Genomic DNA, 24,776 nt, shown 5'->3' with positions numbered 1-24,776 from the left:
ATAAAAGATACTCAGGATCTTTACTTATAAAGGAAATGCAAGTCAAAACCACAGCCATTCAGATGTTTACGATTTTTTAAAAGGGAGGCACCTGCCTTTGGTCCTCTGACCTCTGCTTCTCATCCCTTCCCCTTCCGTCCACTCTCCTGGTTCCTAAAACAATGGACCGTCTGGTCACCAGCTAAAGCCACACCACTTCTGTTCAGACACAGTGCACCAGATTCTCTAGGCAGGTGAGAGACTCTCAGCCCCAGTGGGAGACAAACGCAAAAGAATGGACAAAATGCAAATCAACTTTCATAAACTTGTTTTAATCATTATTAGGGTGAGAGCAAGCAGTGGGTGAGCCATCCCATCTGTAGACGGAGGTGGGATAATATATTTATAAGTACTTCAAAAAAATAAAGTTTCTCCTCCTCATGGGAGTGTCCTTGATAACTTTCTGATGGCACCTGATGCTCCCTAGAGAACTTCCGGTCCCACCTCCCTGGATGGCTGTGTCCCAGATGCCTACTGTAGCCCTTGGTGCTGGGAGCAGGAGATGGCCCCAGCTTCCCAGGAGCGACCAACTGATGGCCAACGGAGGGATATTTTCAGAAAAGAAGAAAAGTAGCATGACATGTATTTTAATACATATTCTGGACTCCAAAATGAAAACTGCTTCATTATGCCCTTGCCTGGTATCTTGGCTTCTGTATCCACACTGCAAGCCAGGGGTGGGGAACAGTGCAAAATGCAAGGGGACAGCAAAAAGCTTCATAGTTGAGATAGATAACACTTGAGTGCAATAATTTAAAAAAGCAAAGTTAGTGTCACAAAGTTCTTGATGAACAAAATCTTAATATTTCAGATAGACTCAGGGTCAGAGCCTGGCTTGCACGAGCCGGCTTTGGCCTCACACTCACAGCAACCCTGGCGCCGACGAAACCATATTTTTGTATGCCTCAGGGGCTGTAGCTTGTGGATTTGACTGGTTGAATGTTACAGTAAAGTACAGTTTATTCCGGTCACCGAGGCTCTTCGAGGTGAGTGTTGCAACTGTCTCAAGATTATCTCAGTCCCGCTATAAAGTATCCTTGAAAACAGAGTTGCCAGATAAAAGGGTGCATCATTAAATTCAAACCTCAGATGTAGTCAAACCCCATGGGGACACACTTACACAGAGGATGTCTCTCCATATCCAGCTCAGTTTTTGCTTTTGTTTCTTTTTCTGAATCTAGCAGGTCCTCGTGAAAAGTCTCATGGTCTCCTACTCCCACACACCAGATCCAATAGCACTGATTTCCGTAGCAACATGCCTCACCCCTCACACGTACATTTTACACATGATGAAAAAGGCACTCCTAGATGTGAACACAGCACTGCCATGGCCTGCTCCTACCTCCATCTTTCTTCAGGCTCTTGCTGTGGGGCTCAGCCATGGCACCTGCTCTCTACTGCCTGCTCCTCCCCAACCTCCCTAGGTCAGATTCAGGTACGCAGCTGGTATTTCCCACAGGCAAGACAGGTCCCACAGGCCCAGCTGACATGAAGTCTTGAGCATCCTCATGTCAGAGTCCTATTGCTTTATCTGGGTACTTTCTGTCTTTCAGGGATACTCCATGGTATCCACCTGGAGGGTACAGCTCTCACCAGCAGGGCCTGAGGTCAGGGAGAGTAGTGGATATGCAGCCAGAGTAGAAGGCCTGGCCATCAGCTTATCAACTGCAAACTAAGTAGAGAGGGTTTCTCCCAGCCCTGAGGGATGTAGGACAAGTGTGGTCTTTTATTGTTAAAACACATATTTTATGTCTCAAAAAAAAAAAAAAAAAAGTCGGGCTTGTAGAAGCCAAGCTTGAAAAGGCAGGCAGAACCATAAAGGAGAGAGGGGACCAATGATGACATTCAGAAGGTTCCCGAGAGCTTGAGACAATTGTCCAAGGAAGGGTTGGGACAGCTCAAACAAAATGTCTGCTGGCCACAGATAGAGAACTGAGATGCAGAGAAGAAGGCAAGACTCAACCGATGAGGAAAAGAGAAGCAACGAAGGAGCAGGATCTGGTGGGTGACATGGGGGTCACACATTGTCCAAGGAGGCAGGCGTACTTCAGCCTGCAGTGGGCTATGTCAGCAAAATGTCCCCTCACACCCTGTGCAAGGTTTTACAAGGGTGGGCCTACTTCAGAATTCCTGAGAGGCTTGTTAGACAGTTCCTGTTTCTAGCTGTCGTCCCAAATTCACTCTTTTAGAGTTTCCACCAAGAGCCTGACATTCTGCATTTTGTAGGGAGATCTCTGCACCCTAAACCCAATTTTCAAAAGAAACTGTGTGTCAGGAGAGGGGAAGCAAGAGATACTGGCTAGACTCTAGTCACTAAGAGGCTTCTCTGCACCTGGGGCTGAATTCACTTTAAGTTAAGATCAAATTCCCCAGCTTGGGATCATTCTGGAAAACACACTGGTGGGGGTGACACAGGGCAGGCAGAAGCTGTGAGCACCACGTGGCTTCATTCATGGAGCTTGAAGGACCTGCACTCAGACCCCACATCCAAGTGGGCATGGGAGATGGAAAAGGAAAATTCTGTACTCAGTCGCATCCGTTCTGCTTTGCCTCCTGTGTCCTTGTGCTTCTCAGGAGTCCCCAGGTTTTCACAGCAGGCGTGGAGTCCTCCTTCTTAGATCTCACTCTCCTCCAGAATCTCCTCCATGGTATTGGCCAGGGTGAAGTCCCCCTCACTGCTCTCAGACAAGCTGATGCTCCGAGGCCAGGCTGTGTGGCCCTGGCAAGGCCGGGTGTCCAGCTCCCCTAGGCCCTGAGAGGACAGGTGTGAGCTGCCTGGTGAAACCTGGAGCTTGTGAGTTGTCCGGGTGCCGCCTCCATCCGAGAGCTTCTTGGGACACTTCCCCAGGAACCGGAAATTCTTCCTCAGGACACAGGCTCTGCAGCCTGAGCATCGGGGGAGCAAGAAGCGGACCCAGGACTTCCGCAGCTCAGCCTTCACCTGCCAAGGGAGACAGAGGTGGGTTTATCATCTCGGAGAGTCTATTATTCATGTGTCCATCCAGCAAATGTTTATTGAGTAACTATATGGTGCCACCCTTGGGAAATTTACCTTTTAACAGGTCAGAAAAAGAGAAGCAAATAAAGACACTGGAGTGCATCAGCTACACTGTGAGACCACCACCAGAAACATTGAGGCAAGGAGTGCTGAACATTATAGGAGGTACAATTTCAGACCAAGATCCTACAAGCAGCCCCACAGACTAGGCTGAAAGTCTGAATGGAGCCACCATTTAGTCCCTACTAATGTTCCACCTTATCAGACCAAAACTCCCTGACCTTCCAAGAAATCAGAAGGCAGAGCTGATAGCCTATTTTTCCCAAGAGACCAGTTCCAATGAGGCCTAGAAATGAGGTTCCCTCTTCCTTAACCTTTATACAGAATGGGAACCCATATAACTGATCTGTTATTATTCTATCCTGCCTCCTTGCCCCTTTGAGGTGTTGTCTGATTTTTGTCCTTTTATTTCTCCTTTCTTCAGTCTCTATAAAATGAACCCTCACTACTCAGCACATTGGAATACTCATTCTGTTTGATAGAATGAAATTTTGACTGATCCTAGAACTGCAAAAAAAGCCAATTAAGTGCTTCAAAATAAATGATGATAAGTTTTGTTTTTTGCACAGGTGAGCAAAAAATTGTGATACATCACTCAAGAAAGGACCCTGTGGGGGAATGTTTGAGCTGACGCCTGCCTGGCAGATGAGGAACCCATGCATGAAGACACAGAAGCAGAAGCAGTGAGAAAGCTGAAGAGGGCTTTGCTGCCAAGAAGCCGTTCCAGGAGGAGACAGAAATGAATTAGTAAATCTGAGTGGAACGAAGGCAGGCAAAAGAGGGCTGGAAGCTCCTGAGTCATAAAGACAGGAGAAAACCCCTCTTCTGGCTTCTGCCCCTCCTTTCTTCATACCTTTGGGATATGAAGTTGCTGTGTTTGGATCTTGCGTGACCCTAGAAGCCCATATGATAAAGGCTTGGCTCCCAGCCTGTGGTATGGGGAGGGGGTAGAAAGCTTAAGAGGCGGGTCCTAGTGGGTGGAAGTCAGGCTATGGGGTGGTAGGAGGGCCCTGCAGGGCATACTGGAGATGCCTCCCCTCTCTCACTGTGCAGTGTGCAACTTGGTTGTACCACACGCTCCACACATACCACATGCCCCAATAGCAGTGGGGACCCAGTAACCATGGCCTGACATCTCTGCAGCCAGGAGCCAAAACAAACTGTTCTGTTGCTTATCTCAGATATATATATATATATATATATATATATATATATATATATATATATATATAATTTGGTATAGGATCTCACTGCACAGCTCAGATTCACAGTAATTCTCCCATTTTCAGCCTTCCCAGGGCTGGGATTACATGTGTGTGTCACCATACCCAGTCTCGGTGGCCAGCTCAATGGGCCCAAGGGCAGGGTGGGTGCAGCATGTGGTGCTGGGGATTGAACCCTGGTCCTTGCGCTTGCCTAAGTGGGTGCTTAGTCTGCTGAGCTATCTCTCTGGCCCTTCAGATATTTTTTATAACAAAAAAGGTTGAGTAACACACTAATTGAAACTATGCAAGCTATTTAATAAAATATAATAAATAATAAAAGTCATGGTGCCTAGATACTGAACTTTTATTACGTGCTCAGATGCCCAGGGTACCACCATCAGTTAGGGACTGGTATTATTTCTATTTTATAACCGAGGAAACTGAGGCTAAGTAAGGCCCCATGACCTGACTGATTCACAGGCTCCTGTGCAGAGGCTCCAAGGCTTGAACAGAGTCCTGGACCCCAGAGTTCAGCCTGCTCCCTCTGTCATAATTTAATCCTCTCAGGTCTCCCACAAGGCCAGACTTCTGGGGTTCTGAATTCCCCTGTGTCCACCCCCTTTATCAAGGCTGCCTCCTGTTCTCTCTTCTACACACTCACAGTACAAATATGTCTCAGCATAAGCAGAAACCTCTGGGGACAGGACTCCAGCCACAGCCTCAGAGGAAGCCAGAAAGGTCACATAGAAAACATACCTCTCCATTGGCAAAGCCATACTGCAAGGCCACGAGGAATCCCTGGAATGAAAGGAAGACATGACATGAACTGTACCCTGAGGGAGGGTGAGTCTGAGAGCTCCCAGCGAGCCCACGGAACCTCAAGAAGACGTGTGCAACTACACTCCGTACGTGGAGCAGAATTAATCATACTGCTAAGGCTAAGTTAGCCTTCCGTGGCAGCTCTTCTTATCTTGACATCCACTGCCTGTATCAGCCTGGCTGCTTGCTTAGGTGCTCACGAATGCCTGTGCAGGCGTGGTCATGATCACACCCGAAGAGCCCACACCCTTCATTTAGTTATGCAAGTAATGGACAAGGCCACTAGCTCGTTTCCACTTGTTCCTGGTGGCCATTGGCTAGCTTATGTTGTCCAACTTGCATTCTTTCCTTTTGGAAAATGACTCTCCTCACTTGCTTGGGCTTCTAACACAGCTTTCAATTACGTGGCTCTAGTGTTCTAGGATGGCCAGCACTACAATAATGGCCTGATGAGGGCTGTGACCCAAGCAAGGCCAATCAGCAATTTTTTTCCCCACAGGGAAAGGACAGAGGTTACACAGGCCTACTCTGGCCAGCTGTACAGATCATGTAATCCCAGAGACACTGCTGCCATTTTCTCAGCTACATGCAGAGAGCCCACCTGAAAGTGAAGCCAAAACAGAGGGCAGAGATGGTAAGAGACAGATTCCTAATACTATTGTTCATATCCAGCTGTGTCTGGTCCAACACATTTCATTTGTGTGACATAATAAATACTCTTTTCTCTCCTCAGAATATTTCTTTTGGAGAGATAGATTATTTCCCATCCATGGTCTCCCATTACCTTTAGAATAAAATAAACTCTCTTATCCATGAAAAGTCCTGGGTGACATAGGCTCTGCCTTTGTGTTGTACGTTTCATCTCATGTTCTGCTTCCCCAGCCACTATATTTCTACTACATGGGCCCGCTGCACTCCCCTGACATGTTAACTTCATGTAACGGGGATCCACTGTTGTTTAACTTAGTGAATTAAACAATGAAGTTCTAGCATCTCATAGATGTCCTACTGCCAAGGTCCTGGAAGAGGCTTAGCTGGATGTCCTGACTAAAGGTCACTCTTGAGTTGCAATCAGTGGTGGTTGGAACTGCAATTGTCTACAGGCTGGACTTGCTTCCAAAGTGGCCCATGTGATAGGTAGTAGTTGTTCTGACCATAGTATCTTAAGCAAGTTCAGCATTACCACTTTTAAAAACCAGTGCACATGTATACCGGACATCTCAGTTCCAAGGTCAAGCAGTAGCAGACCTATAAATAAAGAGGTAGGATTTCCCCCTCACATCATAGTAATTATTAATTAGTGTGCAAACAACCTTGCAGAATATGTTCTACTCTTCTGGGTTTCAGAATCAGAACTATTTGTGGTCAGCTTCCCTCTATTCTCATTCAGCTGGATGATGCTGGGTAAGTAGGGTATGGTTACTGGTGGGAGATCATGGTCTCTCTCCAGAGATTTCTTGAGTGCCTTCCTGACTTGGAAGCTGTCCTCCCCCAGAGGAGGAGATTCAAGATAGCAAGGCATAAACTGAAATCCATTTCATTCCTTAGCAAGGTAGTCACAATATCCTAACAGCAATGCAAGCCAACCCCACGCATGTGGGAGGGGCTAACCAAGGGCAAGGATGCCACTGAGAGCCCTGTCGGAGGCTACCACAGCCCCCTCTCCCCAAAACCTCTTCCTGCGGTCTGTTTTCCAGAACTTTCTTGCCTCAAATATCTGTCTAACTGATTTCTTAGCTCAAGTATCACCAAAAACAAGTCTTTTCAGACCATCTAACTTTTGGTAGCTTCTACAGTAATTATCACAGTAATCTATTTTGTTCTTTAAAGCATCAGAAATATGATGGTTATTATCACTTCTTCTTATCCCATCCACACAAGACTATCCTTTCCCAATCTCTTCACTAGCAGATCCCCCGCACCTGAAGCAGTGCCTGGAATGCAATAGGAACACATCAAGTATTTATCGAGTGAGTTAATGAGTTGGGTTTCTGACTCTTAGAATTAAGAGTATTGCCTTGTACAATGTCAAGTTGCTCCCTTTTTTGTTCTCTGCTAAGTTATCTAGAATTGTGTAAACAAGCATTCCACTGAAAAAATTATAAGCCATCCTGAAGTGGCATTTTCATTTACAAAACATTTATGTTGGGAAATTTCAAAACAGAGATAATCTCCTGAATTTGGCATTTTTTTTTTCTACATTCACAATTAACTGCCAGAGGTCTGGAATCAAAGATGCTTTGGCTGATGTTTGTGTCCCACTTGCCTCCTCAGGCTTCTGTGCTTCCTGATTTGTCAAGCAGTTGTCTATGATAATGTCCATTCCTTGGCTTTCCCTAGTAGAACCCAGAGTTCGTGGAATTTGGGCTACATGTCTGATATACTCGGGCTGGTTTTGTATGTGGGACTCAAGTATTTGCAGGGTTTTTAGGGGAAAAAAAATCTCTAAACTCAAAAGGAAAGGACACATCTCCAAATAAAGAGTGACAGAACCACTTTCAGGCTGACTCTTCGTATACCTCTGCAGAATAATGCTGGGGAAGGTTTTGTTCATGTTTTTTTTTTCCGGGGCCAGCCAAGCAGCCTCTGTGCTGGCTGTACATCAATCAAAGGCTTGAGTTGCAGCCATAACTGTGAAATTTCCCTTCTCTTGCACACCTAAATGTTTCCACAGCTCCAGCTTCTAAATGGGGGCAAGGCGGGACCTGTTCATCATTTTCACACATTAGCCCCACCCTGAGTGGTTGTCATGACAAATGACATTGGCTCCTGGCCATTTGATACAAGAAGAGCCAGCTTTCAACATGCCAGAATTCTCTCAATTGAGTTAGCTAGAATAGGATTCCATATGACAAAAGTATCTTTTCGCTTCCTCCAGTTCCTGCTTCAGTTTCAGGAGCATCCTGGAATCAGCTTCCTACTCTAGATAAAGCAAGTGCAAGTGAAGTAGGTCCCTCAGAGCACCCGGCTCTCGCTTCACATGTCTGCAGCACCCAGCAGTCTCTCCACACATCTGCTTACAGCAGGAGACTGGGGAAGCTCAAAGCCAAAAAGCTCTGGCATAGTGAAGGACACTGTAAAGCAGCAAGGGCTGGACAAGAGCTTTTGGGGCTGTTGCCTGTTCTTGCCGGTGGACTCACCAAGCTCCGATCCACCAAATACACCTCCACACACCTCTCTCCCCAGTGTGGTGGGATGGAGTGCAGCACCGCTAAGGTATGCAGAAGCTTGGAGGCTCTGCCCCACCCCCAGTGCCTGCAAGTGTGGTTTCCGGTTTCATCCTGGTGCAAAACACCCTATAGGGATACTCTGACTCCTCACATTCCTCAACAGTAAGAGATGGTGAGACGAATTCCAGCTGGCTGCATGGCCCACGTGGCAGTAGTGCTCCAGAGACGGCCCCAGTGATTTCTCCCCTTTGCGTAGGCTCAGGCTGTTCCTCACACCAACAGTGGACCTTGTTTTCCTCCCCTTGAATCTGGGGTTACTTTGCAATTCATTTCACCAACCGATGTGGTTGAAGGGGCCACAGTCTCCACAAGCACAGACTTTTGAGACTATGGCTTATGAGAACTAGAAGTTTTCACTTTTTCCCTGTTAGAACACTTGCTCTTGAGACACTCCAGGGGACCAGATGCTACAGTGTGCAGTGTCCACAGCACACAGAGAGGCCACGTAGGGAGACCAGAGGTTCCCCGACTTAGTCTTAGCTCAGCTTCTGACTAACAGATCTGGTCTGCCTGGCAATGTGAATAAGCCACCATGGATACCCCAGACCAAATAAGACTTCAGATGTTTGCAGCTCCAGGCAAAATTTACATACATCAAAGAGATTATATCTATTCAGGTCAGACATCCTATCACACATAATCATTAAAAATAATAAAATAAAATGACTACTCAGAGGCTGGGACAGGAGAAACACTATGAGTTTAAGGCCAACCTGGGCTACATAGCGAGTTCAAGGCCTGCCTTAACTACATAATCAGACCCTACCTCAAAAAACAGAGCCAAACAAACAAAAGAATAGTAACAAAATGATCGTTGCTTTCAGCCATGAAAGTTTGAGGTACTTTTATTACACAGCAAGAGAAGACAAAAGCATCTTCCCGTATCCAGGGAACATAGTAGGCTACTGCTAGGTCTTTCCCTGTTGTCTGTTCCATGTATCTGCACATAAATGACTGGTTCTCAACTGTCTTTGGGTGAGTGAGATCACATGACCAGGGCTTGCACTTACCAGTAAGGGTCACCGAAAAAGGGTCACCAAATACTACTGATATAACAGCTGCAGGATTTTGCTTTTGATTTATTTTTTCCTCATGAGGGATTACTTCTTATAGAAGATTAAGGCCATGCAACATAAGAAACCCAAATGACTAAATCTTAGATTTTGAAATCCCCCAAAAGATTGAAATAAATTAAACATGTTTTTATAATGAAAAAAAAAAAGCAACCAGTTACCAGTAGGTCTTCTGTCTCAATTCAAAGTTAGGAAGAATTCAGCTCCACAAGCAGGGGAAAATCACTGTCCAACCATCCAAGCCATATCTAGAGCTGTTTCCTCAGCCTTTCATGAGCGTGTAGCGACAAGCACATCTCTGCTCGGAGCACAGATTCTCAACACCTCAGCCTGTCTGATGGCAAAGGCTTTAAGACTGTGGCCTAAAGAGCTAACTAGGTGTCTCTGTTGTGCCCCTCAGAGTCTCACCTGAAAGGCATTTTTACACAGCAGCGACAGGCCTGTAAAGGGGTTGCACATGACCTGAACTCTGGATAAAAATTTCCTCTCTGCTACTTCTTAGAATGTTCAAGGTCTCTATGCCTCAGTTCTTTCATCTTTTAAATAGTGTGATATCTTCTCTTTCACAGGGATACTGTGAAGATTCAATGAAAATGAAAGAGTTTCATGTTAAACAAATAATTTCTACTATATCATTTTAATTCTGTTAATATTTTTACTACTTTTTTTTTATTTAGCACAGGGTCTACAGGGTCTCACTACACAGATTGGACTCATAGTGAGCCTCCTGTTTTCAGCCTCCCAAGTGCTGGGATTATAGGTGTGCGCCACCACTCCCTGTCTCATTTACCTTCTCAGAGTGCCCAGGGGGCTGGGCCGGCACAGCATGCAGAAGATCAAACCCCATTCCCTGTATCTGCGTACGCAGGTGCTTTAGTCTGCTGTGCTATCTGACCAGCCCCTTTTTTAACTACTTTTTTTTTTTTTTTTGTGGAACTGGGGATTGAACTCAGGCCCATGCACTTGTCAGGGAAGCACTTATTCTACTGAGGCATCTCCCCGGCCCTCCCCCCACTTTTATTTATTTATTTTTTGGGGTTTTTTTTTTTTACTACTTTTATTTTGTTAGCACTTATTTAAAAGAATATAAGGGCCAGACAAATAGCTCAGAGGATTAAAGCACCTGCAAGCAGGCGCAGGGGCCAGGGGTTTGATCCCCGGGCATGCCATGCCGCCCCCACCCCCAGGGCATGCCATTGCCAATGTTCTGATGAGTGGTTAGCTGTTAACTGTACTGCTGGGCCTGCCTGTAACAGGTCCTCATTCTTTCCTTACTTTCAAGATTTTTCCCTTTGTTAAAGTTTGACTTTCAGCAATTTCACTGCAATGTTTCCAGGTGTGAATCCTTTTATTCAACGCTATCTGAAATCCGGGAGTTCATCTTTCTAGTGATGTGCTCATTTCAATTATTGTACTGCCCAACTCCAATGGACTGCGCTTTCCATTTCACTTTCATTTTATAATTTCTGTCTTTAAACAGAAATTCATTAGTTGCATCATCATCATCATACTTTCCTTTAATTCTTTAAATGCAGTTCATATTTTGAACAAACTTACAATGACTTCTTTGAAGTTGCTGTCTGTTAGTTCCAACTTCTCAATCCCCCGAGAGCTCTGTTGTACATCTCAAATATTTTTGTGCAAAGATAGACACTCTAGATAACATATAGCAGTTCAGGATGCTGATTCCCCACTCCCCACTCCTGAAGTAGTGGTGGCTGTTTGTTGGCTTAGTAACTTTTCTACACTACTAGTTCTGCAGAATCCGTCTCCTCTGTGGTATATAGCCAATCACATTTATGCTAGTTTTGGTTTTCATGTGTAAGTCCAGTCTCCAGCGCATTTATAATAACTTAATAGTCAGCCAATGGCTGACCAGAAATTGTGCTCAGCCACCTTGGGCTACTATGTGTTCCATAGCCTTTGTCAGTGGATCTGTGTGTGGCTTGGGGAACACATTCAAAATTCAGAAGTTTCGAAGCCTCCCTTAACTCCTGCTTTCCACCAGGTCCTTTCACGTCTCCTCTATGGGTGTGCAAGAACTCATAGCCAGGAGTGCGTGAGCATCTTTTCTGGTCTTTCTCCAGTGTGCTTGCAACTTTCTGCATGTGCAAATCATTTTTATCCACCAGATAGCAAGGTGGGAGCTTACCAGATCTCACCATGCAGCTTCATCCCTCATACCCGTTTTAAGTTTCTGGCCAACTCACCAGTCTATTTCTAAATAGAACTGTAACCTCATACAGTGACACTGGCCTGGCCTGGCCCTTTGCCACCAAGATCACTACTATATTTGGTAATGCCTAGGCATGTGAGATTTCCCTACTCTCTTGAGTCAAATCAAGTCGGCTATCGTTTACACAGAAACAGCTAATTTTCACTAAAACTTCCTCAACAATGGAGTAGGAATTGGAGAACAAAAACAATCACAGACAAAAAGGCAGACTCCCACTATTCTTATTCAGTTCATTAGTTGTTCTTGAATAAACCCTACTTAATCTCTTCTATGCCTTTGATTGATTTCTAGGCATAAAACGGTGGTAACTATTGACAATTGCCCAATTTCACTATTGCTTCTTGGGGAGAGGATTTGCCAGGTTCTTCTTTTCTCTATTCTAAAAGTCCTGCTTCTACAATGGAATTTAAAGGTGATTAATTCTAATATTGCTACTGTCTGAGGAGGAAGATGCCCATGCTGCCAGTGGCCATTGGTTGCACTAGGGGGGGGTCTGCTAGTGAGTCACACCTCCCAGTTTGATGGACCTGTGACTTGCTTTCAATAGCAGAATGCCCCAGAGTCATCAGTGTGCCAGTTCTAGGTCTCAATACTAAAAATGCTGGGCAGCTCCATCTTTTAGGTTCTTGGGAGACTAAATTGTGCAACAAGAAGTTTAGTCACCCTGTGGAAAGAATACAAGGCAAGACCACGCAGAACGCAAGGGGCTCTAAGGCCATACAGAAGTAAGGAATGTAGGCATCATTGAGAAAGGAGGCCCCAGGAATTTGTCCCAGATGAGTCAGTGCCAGCTTAGGCCTCTGCATATACAAAGAAAGCGTCATCAGAAAAGGAAACCTCACTGATAGGCGGAGGTCTCGTCTTTCCTGGATTCCCAACTCCCAAAATCAGGAGGCACAATAAAAAATGGTGATCATTTTAAGTTAAATCAGAAGCAATGTAATCAATGGATAACCAAAATATTCAGGGGCTGGTGAAATGGCTCAGTGGTCTAAAGCACCTACTTAGAACAAGCTTGGCAGAGCACAGGGACCACGGTTCAATCCCCCAGCACCACATGCCAGCCAGCCGCGCCCTCTGGTGGGCTGAGCTGGCCACATACACACACACACACACACACACACACACACACACACACACACATAAATAAATGAATAAAATTTAAAAAAAAATATTCAGAAAATCTAACCACAGCCAACCTTTGGTTCCTCCTTCCAGCCCACACACATCTGTCAGGTTCAAGGGCCTTGAGGGTTGGGGGGGCTCACTCCTCCCTGCTCCTGTTGTGTTGTGTTCTGTGTATGCATCCCCTGCAGCTCAGACAAGCTGCACTTTGTACAATGCCCTCCTAAGCACTCAGCAAAAATAGGCCCTTAATAAAAGGTTTTATATTAACACTCACTGTTAACATGATCCTGAGTCACACCAGCTATTACAGTCCAGGAAAGAGAATGTTTTTCCCTTCTGAGTCACTGAATCATGCCGGCAGGATCCAAGCAACACATCCTCATCAGCATGACCTTCTCATGTTAAGGACCCTCGCTGATAAAGCCCACTGATGCTAGAAATCTATTTTCATCTATGGGTGCTCTCAATTCTGAGCTGTTTATCCATGGGTGCTCTCAAATGCTGAACACATACACTTTATTTTCTCCAAAGCCCAGACACCAAGGGCAGACTTCTACTCACATGGAAGGAGCTCAATGTCAACTGAATGAAGAGTCGTATAAGTTTGGAAAATCCTTGAACTTGGTCATCGGTGATGAAAGAGAAGAGGATCTCATGAACACCCAATAAAGGAATGAGGAGTAGTGTTGACTTTGCCAATCTGCAAATGACAATCACATGACAATCATGAGGACTGCATTGTGACTAGGCAACATTTTCTGTTCGTCTGTGCATGTCTTTTTTTGTGGCTCTTATCCTCATGATAAATAGTAGATTTTCCTATTGGTCTCCTGGACTATACATTCAAGGCTTAAGGGCCATTGTGATCTTATTTGTTGTCAAATCCCTACAAATAGTAAAGGCTCAGGAAGCATGAATGAATGAATGAATGAATGAATGAATGAATGAATGAATGAATGAATTCTCCCATATAGGTTAGCCTTATGTGCTCTACCTGATAAATAGATTTAGTGTTTTACCTGTTGAATAGATTTCCATGGATGAGACTATCACCCTATGATACTTCACCCTTCCCATGCCAGACAAGTTTCCTATTGGTGGGTTAGCAAGTGCCACTGTCACTTTCAGTACTTTCAATGTTAGCCTGAGAAGGAAAAGGAAATGAGTTACCCAGGGTCATGTGGACACTGAGTAGAAAATCCCAGCCCGGAAGTGGGACCTCTGAATGAATACCAGGCCCTGCGTACTCCATGCTGGGATTTGCCACTAGCCCTCTGGCTGCCCTTTAACCTGTGATAGCCAAGGGCTGCAGGAAATGAAAAGATGATCCTCCTTGTAAAATGCGTGGTGGGGAGGTTCCCTGTTGTATACACTCTACGTAAAAACACAAACTTTCCTCTGTACCGCCCACATGTAAAGTGCACAGCTGGAGTTCAAATGCTTCCAACTGGTGGATCCCAAGTATGGCTATTAAAATTCCTTATGAGCTTTTAAAATATATACAGTGGGCCCTCTGTACACCTAGGTTTCACATCCATGGATTCAGCCAACTATGGGTCAAAAATACATTGTTTTAAATTGTGCCTATATTGAACATGTACAGACTTTTCTTTAGCTTTTAAACAATGCAGCATTACAACTACTTACATAGCTTTATATTGTTTTAGGTATAAGAAATAATCTAGAAACAATTGAAGTCTACAAGAATATGTGTGTAGATTACATGCCAGTCCTGTGTCATTTTATATTTCTATATGAGCATCTGTGGGTTTTAGTATCTGAGGGAGGGGGGCCTAGAACACAGTACCCAGGACTCTGATGTCAACTCCCTGGATCCAAAGCTATTACTATTCAGTTGCTTCTTCATTTAAAACTAACTACATCAATAAAGGTGACTCTGTCAGGGTACAAACAAAGCTGCCATCTTAAATACACTTGTAAAAAGGAGCTTAATTGTAATACATTTTTAGCTCAAGTTGCTTCTCTTAAAGAGCCAGATTAGGGAGAAGTCCCTACCACCATGACCCCTCGACTATGTCCACCACCACCACCACCACCACCACCACCACCATCACCCCACCACCACCATCTCCACCACCACCTCATCCCCTGAAGGCAAAGATGTAGAAACCAAGAGTTCCCTCAATATTTCATAGGTTATTTTTTCAAAAAGTATGAACTCTGTCCAAGAGAAAGAGCTTACTAGAATCCTGTGTATAAAACCCATTCAAATGCAATGTCATCCATGAAGGAAAAACCCTCACTCTGTGGTCTGAAAGATGTAAAGCCAAGAAGAGGGAACAGAAGGGACAGACTCCACCTGGCCACATATGCCGTGTGTCCCAGAACCTTGAGCCTCAGGGAAGGACCACAGCAGGGAGATGAGGTGTACACCAAGTTCACATCTCCTCCCAACCCCAGCCTGACATAGGGAAGAGTCACTTAGCTAGGGAATAATAACATGCTTCTGAAGAAAGAATATGGCAAAGGCTTTCTTTTACTTCTTGATTTTCTTTTTATTGATGTTATAGATTGAACTCTGATGCATGCTAAGCATATGCTGAATCTACCACTAAAGCTACATTCCCAGCCCCCAAGGACATATTTTATTTCCAAGAGGGTTTTTAAACCTTCTGTTTCAGAGATTGCAACATGGTGATTATGAGTTGGATTTAAGCTGCAGTTTGGTTGAAGTTATATAGTGATTTTTGCTACTAGTGACATTTTAAATAGTGAGGAAATGTCACGCAAAGGTATTCAGAGTTTCAGCTTCTTTGGAAAATGGGATATATGGCAACACACGGCCAGCCCAAAACTACTAGTTGGCAGTCATTGGGCATAGCCAGGTGGCTTCTGGCCCCGACCCTCTACAGGAAACCTGGGATCTCCAGCTCATGCTGGGCCTGAGAGTTGTTTGCTTGGTCCTTGCAAATGTTTGAATCATGACCTTTGTTCTGGGTTTTACTGGAACATACTAACATGTTCACATGTGAGCCCTCTCTTAGCATCAAATTGTCCTGGGGCCATGCTATGGTAGTAGAGATTTTTTAAATAAATTTCTTATGTTGGAATAATTTTGTATTTACAGAAAAGTAGCAAAGGTTGTGCAGAGGATCTCTAGACACCCTTTCCTCAGTTTTCTCTAATGCTAGCGTGTTACACGAAGGTAGCACATTCATCAAAATCAGGAAGCCAACACTGATTGAAACACTGCTAGTAACTAAATGCCAGATTTTATTTGAATTTTACCTATTTTTCAACTTTTCATAGTCCAGGGCCCCAGATTTCTAGTATTGGATGGTTGTTTTTAAATAATAAAACATCTTTTTATAAAGTTTTGTGTCACTTTAGTCACTACCACTCCTCTGGCAGCAAAAGATTCTCCACTACTTCTCTTCTTGTAACTTCTCCTTGGACTGAAGTACTATTTGTGTCCCAGTACAGATGAAAAGCCATAAATAGCCAGAGCGATTTACTCTTATGGACTGTGTGTACACTGAATTTTCACCCACAGCCTTTTGTTTATTTAAATGGTACAGTTTATGGTAGTTATTTGACTCTTCAACGAATGTTTACTAAGCATTTGCTCTGGGTATATGAGCGAGTACAGGGGAGGGGAAGGACTGCAGCCAAGGGCAGCAGAGTGCTGGGACCAGGTCTTGGGGCTGGGTTCAAATGCAGCCAGTGCCAGCTGTTACTAGGAGGTGACCTTGGGCACATTATTTAAGCTCTCTCTTGGTCAGTTTCCTCATCTGTTGAAAGAGGACAAAATTAATAATAGCATTTACACGGCAGGATCATTGTAAGCATGGAACAAACCACATGGGGTGAACCCTCAGGACAGAGATTGCCTCATGCATGGTCCATGGTCCATACGTGTAGATTATCACTATTTTTGAAGAATCTGAACGTGCCAACTTGCTACCTTCTCCCCAGTTATTACCATTATAACACATCTCTTTTAGCCAATCATTCTTTATCAAATCTAGCCTCAAAATGTACCAGTCTGACTGTTTCTCCGAGGTCTTCATTGCCTTATAAAGATTCCTGAGTTGTATAGAGCTTCTAAATAGACCCATACGTTTTTTGCTCTAGTTAATCTGTTTTTATTGATTTGTTTTTAGGCCCAGCCAAAGCCCTAAGAAGTTCAAACAAAACATTTTTGCCCCTCCGTTGCCCACCAGAGATCTTTTCAGAAAAGTCTGTGAGGTTTAGCATGCTAAGAAATGATTCTCCTTTATAAATTCATTATGAGGTTAGTCTTCACATACCACATGGGAAGCTAAACTCATTTATTTAGGGGAAGAAAGCCACTCCCTACTGGGAACCAAAAAGAACAGAGAACTCCAAGGGATCTGGAGGTCAGCTGGTTCCCGCCTGAGTTCCAAGGTCGCTGCTTGCCCCATTGACAGCTCTGAAGCTCCTCTTTTGTGCAAGGCTAGTTTCCCTTCCAAGGCAGGTCAATGGGCTGTTCACTGTGTCCTTTGCATTATGGTAGATGCCCAGGGATGCGGGCTAAGAACCCAGAAGATTCTCCAGCTCCTAGAAGCTTGCTTCCTTAGAAGGCCTAAATGTGTTTAATTTAAACTTTCCTAAAATATACTCCTGGAGTGGGGCCAGACCTTCTTGACAATTACTTTCTGAAAATTCTCAAAATCTCAGAGTTGGAGGCAGCCAGTGTCTGCTGGAGTTTGGATGACAGATACTGGGCTCCATAGTCCTCTCTCCCTTCCCCCACAAAGGGCTACCAGGGAGAGTGAACATGAAGGAGGGACGTGGGACAGGGGCCACCTCCCAAAGTGGAGCTGGGCCCTGTGGAATCAGCATGCTGATGACCCCTCAGGGGCTACAGATGTGCTCTGGAACACGGTAGTGATGAATTTGAGCTGCCTCTCAGGAGCAAAGTGACAAATGAGATCTCAGAGGCTGTAAGATTCTCCACCTTGGGAAGTAGGATAAAGTGGCTGGGGCTTCCCGAGAGACAAATCCTGACTTCTTGCTAATCAGTAAGCATAAGCTAATGAACTGTATTAACACAGAGAAAATGAGTACATAAGCAGAAAAGAAATGGCCGGGTAATAGGCGCCAGGAGCCCGGAGAGGGAGGACATTCCTGATGTTCATCCCACCCCGCTCAGTGGAGGGTGGACTGTCCAAGGAACGAGTCGCCTTCTCAGGGAAGGGGTGCTGTGGCCAACGGTGGCTTCTCCGGAGTCCTGCACCTCCAACCTTGCCACACTGACTGTGTGCCCATCAGTCAGCATCTGGTGATTCCCAGATCCTCTAAGCTCAGCGGCAGGAAACACCATGAAGCTTGGGGTGCTAGGATGCCTACCTCACCCCTACTTCCAAAGACATTAAGAATAAGCAATGGTCTGCCTCACAGACATTAGCTTCATCTTGTAAGTTTGGGGGTCCTCAGTCAGTCACATGGGACTGAGGCAGGTCTGCCATGCAGCCTGCAGACAGTTGCAAGCTTGCCAAGGTGGGGCCTCTCAGGGCGAAGCCTTGGGGCAGGCACACACCCAAGTTCCTCTTTTCACACACCCTTTGCCAGGGTGGGGCTAGGAGAAAGAAGTCTCCAGGCAGATCGCATATGTCGGGAAGGCTTGCGTCTCCACTCTGCAAGCATCTGTCCTGGGCCTTCACTCAGCCTCGAGGGTCTCTCCAGGTCTTTACTTACCATTCTCCCAGATGATGGCCCCCAGGTGGGTATGCACCCTTCAGGGCTGTGCAAACCAATTGTTTAATAATGGGAGAAAATATAATCATAGAGGATAAGAGGAGCATTATGTATATTAACTTTATCTTTTATTTCCCATTTGTGCTTTCTCTCATTCTAATGAGTAATTAGTTCATTATTAGACTGCATATATATGATGAGGAACAGGCTCAAAATTTCTTTACTGTCAAGATACTAAGATCAGAAAATCTTAGAAGCTGTTTTCTTGGATGACTATAGAAGGGACCCTGGAAAAGAGGAAATGAGGCTGTGTAGAAACACATCCACCATGGCTCAAGCAGAAAATTCCATGTGCTGTATATCACTAGAGCACCTGATGGGGGAGGTCTGTAAGAAGTTCACGTGGTGGGGTTCTGTCTCAGTTACTCTTCTCTTGTTGCTGAGGCAAAAATACCTGACAGTCAAAGTTAAAGGGAGAAAGGTTTATTTAGCTCATAGTTTATAGAGGTTTCAGTCCATAATCTAGAGGCTCCAAGGTAGAGGGGTACCTGGCAGCGGGCAACTGTTCATGGTGAGGAAAGACAGCAAAAACAACAAGCAAGAGCAAATGCGGGAGGGAGAGAAAAAGCCTATTTCTGGCTCTTTTGTTTTAGACAGACTTCTTGAATTAGGGTAGTGCCAATCCAATCCGTGGGCTGATTGGCAATCACCTGGCCCTAATCCCAGCGCTCTTAATCTCAGCATTGCACTACAAATCAATCATGTGCTCTAGATTCAGCTACCTCCAAAAAAGCCTGCCCAACCCCCATGACTACATGAGGCTTTGGGGGGACATCTAGACACACACCATAACAGGTTCCATCTCATACTTCTTGAGTCAGAATACCCATTAGTGGGGCTCACACAGTTGTGCTTTGAGTGAGTTTATAAGTAGACAGGGTGGAAAACTACTGTGGGGATCACTAAAGGTCCAGAACGTGGGTAAGATCCCAGGGGGACACAGTGGGCTCCGAGGGCACAAAGCAACAGGGACTAGGCTCAGAGTCACTTGCAACTCATCTGCTTCCAGATTCTGTCTTGTGTATTACCTCTGTCTGTTTCGGGGAAGCCCCGTCTGCCTCTGTATCTGGTTATTGAGAGGACCTCTCTCCCTGAATAGACCCAACAGCTCTCAGTGCTCCACCTTCAGAGGCATTAGGGAGGCTGAGCCATGGGAAAGGAGCCAAAGAGGCTGCTTGGCCACTTGGAGGCCTGGCTGGAGGCGCCAGGAGAGACAGAATGACTCTCAGAGGATTGGGCCAGGCCACTTCCCCAGGGATAGGGGTGTCTGCAGAGTGTCTGGGCCAAAGCCCTAATGAGCAGCTGTAGTATATCTTTGCCCATTCCTGAACCCACTATGTTTACCCTTCTAGACCTCCTGGGGGGAAGAGTTGGGGGAGAAAGGATTGGGGTCTGAATACTGAACAAATGCTTCTCCCCACATCTGACTAGATTGGGCCACCCATATCCACAACCTCCTTGAATCATCATAACAAGCAGGAGATTGTTCTGCCCCTACATTCCCATTTTATGCACCAGAAAAAAGCCAACAGGCCAAGCCACTTCCCTAAGGTCTGGGGGTGTGACCAGCCCCTCCTCTCCTGTCTTGTACTCCACGCCAATATCTTGATCCTTAGTAAAGCAGCAGACATGTACCTCAAAGGCTGGGTGCACAGTGCATTTGCCTGTTGTCCCAAGCACAGTGCCAGGGATTTTGGAAGCATTCCTTATTTGTCTGGTATTTGTTGCAGTCCCTTGAATAGCCTTCAAAAGAGTGAGAAGCAAGGACAAAGCTGCCTTTACTCACACCCTCCTCCTCTGGACAGAGGAATTATTCAAGTAATTCCCTATTCAGTTAAAACACTCCCTCCACAGTAGCCCTGCTGAAATGCACCTGCCACCTGGAAAGTAAAGAATAACTAGGAGAAGAGGGAAGACGCCCTCTCCCTCTCATTCATGTGCTCATACTTAATTTAACAGCAATGCAGATCTCAAATAGCGGCCTGCTTTATGACCAACAAGGGCTGCTGTCACCACAGAGAGCAGAAGGCAAATCACAAAGAAAAGTGACTGTGTGTGGAGTGCATTTCCTTAGACTCTAGAAACTGTTGGCTTGATTTGCAAAGGTCTCAAATGTACTCATATACTCTTTTCTGAGTTACAAATACATCTTTCATTCTGTTGCCTCAAATACTTCCCCAAGGAAGGTAACTACCCAGGCTGTTCTTTGCCTATATATCACTCATTTTTAGTGACCCTGCAACAGTCCCCCTCTGAGGGAATGAGCATGCTCTTCACTATTTACCACTTGCTTCATTTTTATGAGCTCAGTAGGCATTTGTCATTGGCAATAACAACTTTTTTCAGAAAACCTTGGGAGACAAATATAACAAACAAGCTTGTTCTCTTCTTCCCATCAGTAAAAACTGCAAATAACCTCGGCATTCTGAACACAGATCTCAGGCCACTCACCTGTATTTATAATCTCTGAAGCACATTTGATGGGCTTTGAGCTTAGAAATGAGAAGCTTGAGAATTTTCAGGAAGATGAAGAAATTGACCTTGAGGAAAACAAAGCAGATGTGGGTAAGTAAGAGATGGACTCCATGTTGCTGTGAATGTCGAAGTCTCCCGGGGCTTGGCCGTTGGCTCTTCTCCATGTGAACCTGGGGCAACTTGGCAGCTAGCTGGTCACACAGGAAGTGCTTATAGAAATCTCTACGGTTCTCAAGGCCATGCCATCTGCAAATATGGAAGGGACCTTGGCTCATCATTCAGGGAAGGGTAGGGAAGGGAAGAAAAGGGAAGGAAAGGGATGGCATCCTCAAGGATGTCATGGCCCTAAACCCATCTGAGAAAGATTCGGAGAGGGAGAAAGACAGAAACAGTCGCTTTTCAGTGAAGAGAATGGTGGAGGCAGTATGGACAGTGAAGGAGACAAAGAAAGAACAGTTAGGGAAGCTGCAATAAGCCACATGAAAGTGACAACCTAGGAACCCAAGAAAGGAAGAAGTGCAAGAAAGTTTAAAGGCTACATAGAATTCAGGCAAAACATGACTTCATAGAGCAACAAAGTGCTAAAAGAAGCTTCAGGGCAGAGAAAGGGTAAGTCAAGTTGCAGTACCTTGTATTTTGAACAAAATCTAAAGAACAGAGAGAGAGAGAGAGAGAGAGAGAGAGAGAGAGAGAAGTGGTTAAAATGCTCATGGGGGAGGTAAGCAGAGGGATAGAGCAGTAGTGGACAGGGGGTACCGAATGCAGATAATGCTCTCCCTTCTGCAGGGCTGGATGAGGACTGGAGTGGTAGCTGTTCTTTAAAATTGGAAAGACTTGATGATGCCCCTGTGCCTTGGAACAGGGGCCAACGGAAAGGGCCATCAGGTGACAATGAGATAAAGGCTACTGACACTGGTCCAGCACAGTACTAATGTCCCTATCTAGAAGCAATAGTCCTTTAGCTACACACGAGCCATAGGACCCAGTGTGCACCTGTTATTACTTGCTTTATTGGCCTTGAGGGCACTAATGTTCTATGCTAAAAAGCTAGAGTTTCAGGCAAGGGGCTATTTATCTAATCAGCGTGCCCACAGGAATGATGGAGGTTCTCTGCCAAAGGATATTTAGTAACAGAAAATTTAAATACAAACTACATGTAACCAAGCAATATATCCCCTTTAATGGGGTATCTGCTTTTCATCATAAAGAGAAAACTCTGTGCCTGGCTTAGTGATTTGTTGAACACAGGCATTTTTTTTCCTCACAAAGCAAGCTTAACTGGAGAAAGGCACATATTTCAGCAAATTAGATTCAATAAGGACTGTTCATTCCAACCCTTCCTAGGAAAGGAAGGGTTGGAATGAACAGCTTGTGGGTTATCTGTTCTTTCTGTCTCCAAGAGACTGTACAAGAGAAAACAGGCATTGACTAGTGGATCATGTAAGGCTCCCTCCTGGGTCCTGGACACCACAGCTGGTTTTTCAGCTGTTGCACACCTTTCCCCGCCTCCAGCATCTGCCCACAAGGCCTATACTTGGCAGAGGTGGTTGCTAGCATGGCAGGCACTCAGAGGAAATCCTCATGTACCCCTTAGCTCTACCACCCCACCCCGAGTCCTACTGCCATGACCTAATATGTGGACTGAAATGCCTACCTTTAGAACTTCTCCTTTTGGAGAAAACAGCCTTTCTCCAACAGCCCTGCTGAAGTGTTTGTGTCCCATAGAAGGCAAGGAATGATGGGGGACAGGACAAAACGAACCCTTCTCTTATTCATTTATTGATTATTTTTTAAAAAATAAATAAATTTTGATGAATAAACACATATCTGTTTATTTTTACCATGGAAAATTGATGACAGGATGCAGAAAAGGTAAGTTTTAATGGAGGTAGGACAACACAGTGCTTAGGGAGAGTCCTGCTGTAACTGTCTAGAAGAGGAGAGTATGAGAATGGGAAAACATCTGAAAAACCTGAAGCACAGACAGCCCCCGGGACCCCAGTAGACCAAAGGACCCAGCGAGGTATAAGGTCAATAAAGACTCATTTTGCCCATCCCTCAGTTTTGCGAAGTTCTTAGACTATTATGAAAGAATCAGGGAGGATGAATGACAGTTTTGACTCTGACTTCACAAGGCTAATGCACAGTTCATTCAATTTTGGATTCCAAAAAGCCTTTGATTGGATATCCAGTGAGGTCAGGATAAGGATTAACTGCAGGATATGGATAGAAGGACCTTGTACACTATAATCATTTCTAAGGCTGGAGCAAAGCAAAGCTTTATCGATTGCCTAAAGGGATTAAGGAGGCTAAGACAAACGAATATACTGTGCTCCAATGTGTCTCAACTCTAAATATATAATGGGTTAATTTAAGTATTGAATTACTATATAATGTGTTATAGAAAGGAAGAGCTAAGAAGTCTCCAACTTCTGTGTCTGGTTAAAGACCCAAAGAATATTGAGATTCTTCAGGTTGTCACCTTATGAGCACTTTCAAAACAGGAAAGCTTGCACCAACAGAGCAGCAGATGAATTCTGCTAACACATCTGGACATCCACCACGATGTTCATTCACTCCAATCCGAACGCTGACTAGCACATGCCGAGCTGAGGTAGAGGGCACCTGTGATGCTGGGACGCTCACCATGTAGCCTACATCTGTAGTGGGAGACACTGTCTACACACCCTGTACGCCGTGCACAGCTGGCTTTTCCCAAGAAGCCTCTGATTGATACTTCAGAAAATAAGGGCCAGGATCAAAGGTAAGAAAATTGTTAAGTACCCTGAAATGCCAAGTACTACCAGCTCAATCTCAATTATTATATTATTTTTTTGATATTTTAGTTTAAATAGAACATGTGTGAGTGTCAAAGAATATTTTTTTCTTAATACAACAATCTATTTTTTTCTGTCTTTTCTTTTTTCTTTTTTTGTATTTAGTACAGGGTCTACAGGGTCTCACTACACAGATCAGACTCTGGTCCTCCTGTTTTCGGCCTCCCAAGTGCTGAGATTACAGGTGCACACCACCATGCCCTGTCTCAGTTGCCTGCATGGCACTCTGGGGATCTGCATCTGCTTAAGCAGGTGTTTTAGTCTTTTGAGCTATCTGGGTGACCTCAATTTATTTTTTTCTTATATTGTAATCTAGCACACTATGGAAATGCTGAGCCATGCAATCATTGAGGGACTCAGGCTCCAAAAGGAATGCTCTTTTGGAGTTGGGGTTATGCCTACTCAGATCATTGGGAATGGTTGTATGAGGTCATATGACCAAGCATGATGGCAGATGTGATTCAGTCTGATGAGTCTCATTATTGAATTCTAAATCCCTAAAGAGAAAACCATGAAAGAACCTAACACCAAGCCAGTATAGAGAAGGTGCTTAAAGAATGTTATAGGGAGAAGATGGGTAACTGAGAGTCCAGGGCTGAGAAAGTTCTACCTGGCAGGAGGTTTGATCCCATCAGCCTAGGCTGGGTATTTTGAAGCCTTCCCAGGTTGTTCCAATGCACAGCCACTGTCTAGCCCAGAGTTTCTCTACTACTAACATTTAGAACAGGACAATTAGTCGTTCTGGGGGGCCATCCTGTGTACTGCTGGATACTGCATTGAATTCCTGGCCTATACCCTCTAGATGCTAGTAGCAACACCCCTGTGCAATTTGTGACAATTAAAAATTACTCTAGGGCCGGGGAGATAGCTCAGTAGAATAAATGCTTGCCTGGCAAGCACAGGGTCCTGAGTTCAATCCCTGGTACCACAAAAA

At 44.9% G+C, this 24,776-nt stretch overlaps 1 protein-coding gene across 1 annotated transcript in view; it reads right to left on the bottom strand.

Annotated features, from left to right (window-relative positions):
* Window positions 1-1,837: 1,837 nt before the first annotated feature.
* Window positions 1,838-24,776, bottom strand: part of Glp2r (glucagon like peptide 2 receptor) — a 66,420-nt gene continuing 43,481 nt past the window's right edge. The window contains exons 10-13 of the mRNA XM_004645176.2: window positions 20,982-21,070; window positions 13,350-13,488; window positions 5,059-5,100; window positions 1,838-2,980 (exon numbers count right to left, since the gene is read on the bottom strand). Of these exons, the coding sequence (XP_004645233.1) occupies window positions 2,654-2,980; window positions 5,059-5,100; window positions 13,350-13,488; window positions 20,982-21,070 (597 nt within the window). The 3' untranslated portion in view covers window positions 1,838-2,653. The remainder of the gene's footprint in view (window positions 2,981-5,058; window positions 5,101-13,349; window positions 13,489-20,981; window positions 21,071-24,776) is intronic.

This window comes from Octodon degus, unplaced genomic scaffold (assembly GCF_000260255.1).
Source record: "Octodon degus isolate 3935 unplaced genomic scaffold, OctDeg1.0 scaffold00219, whole genome shotgun sequence".
Classification (NCBI taxonomy): Eukaryota; Metazoa; Chordata; class Mammalia; order Rodentia; family Octodontidae; genus Octodon; species Octodon degus.
This window is presented reverse-complemented; position numbering and strand designations above follow the sequence as displayed.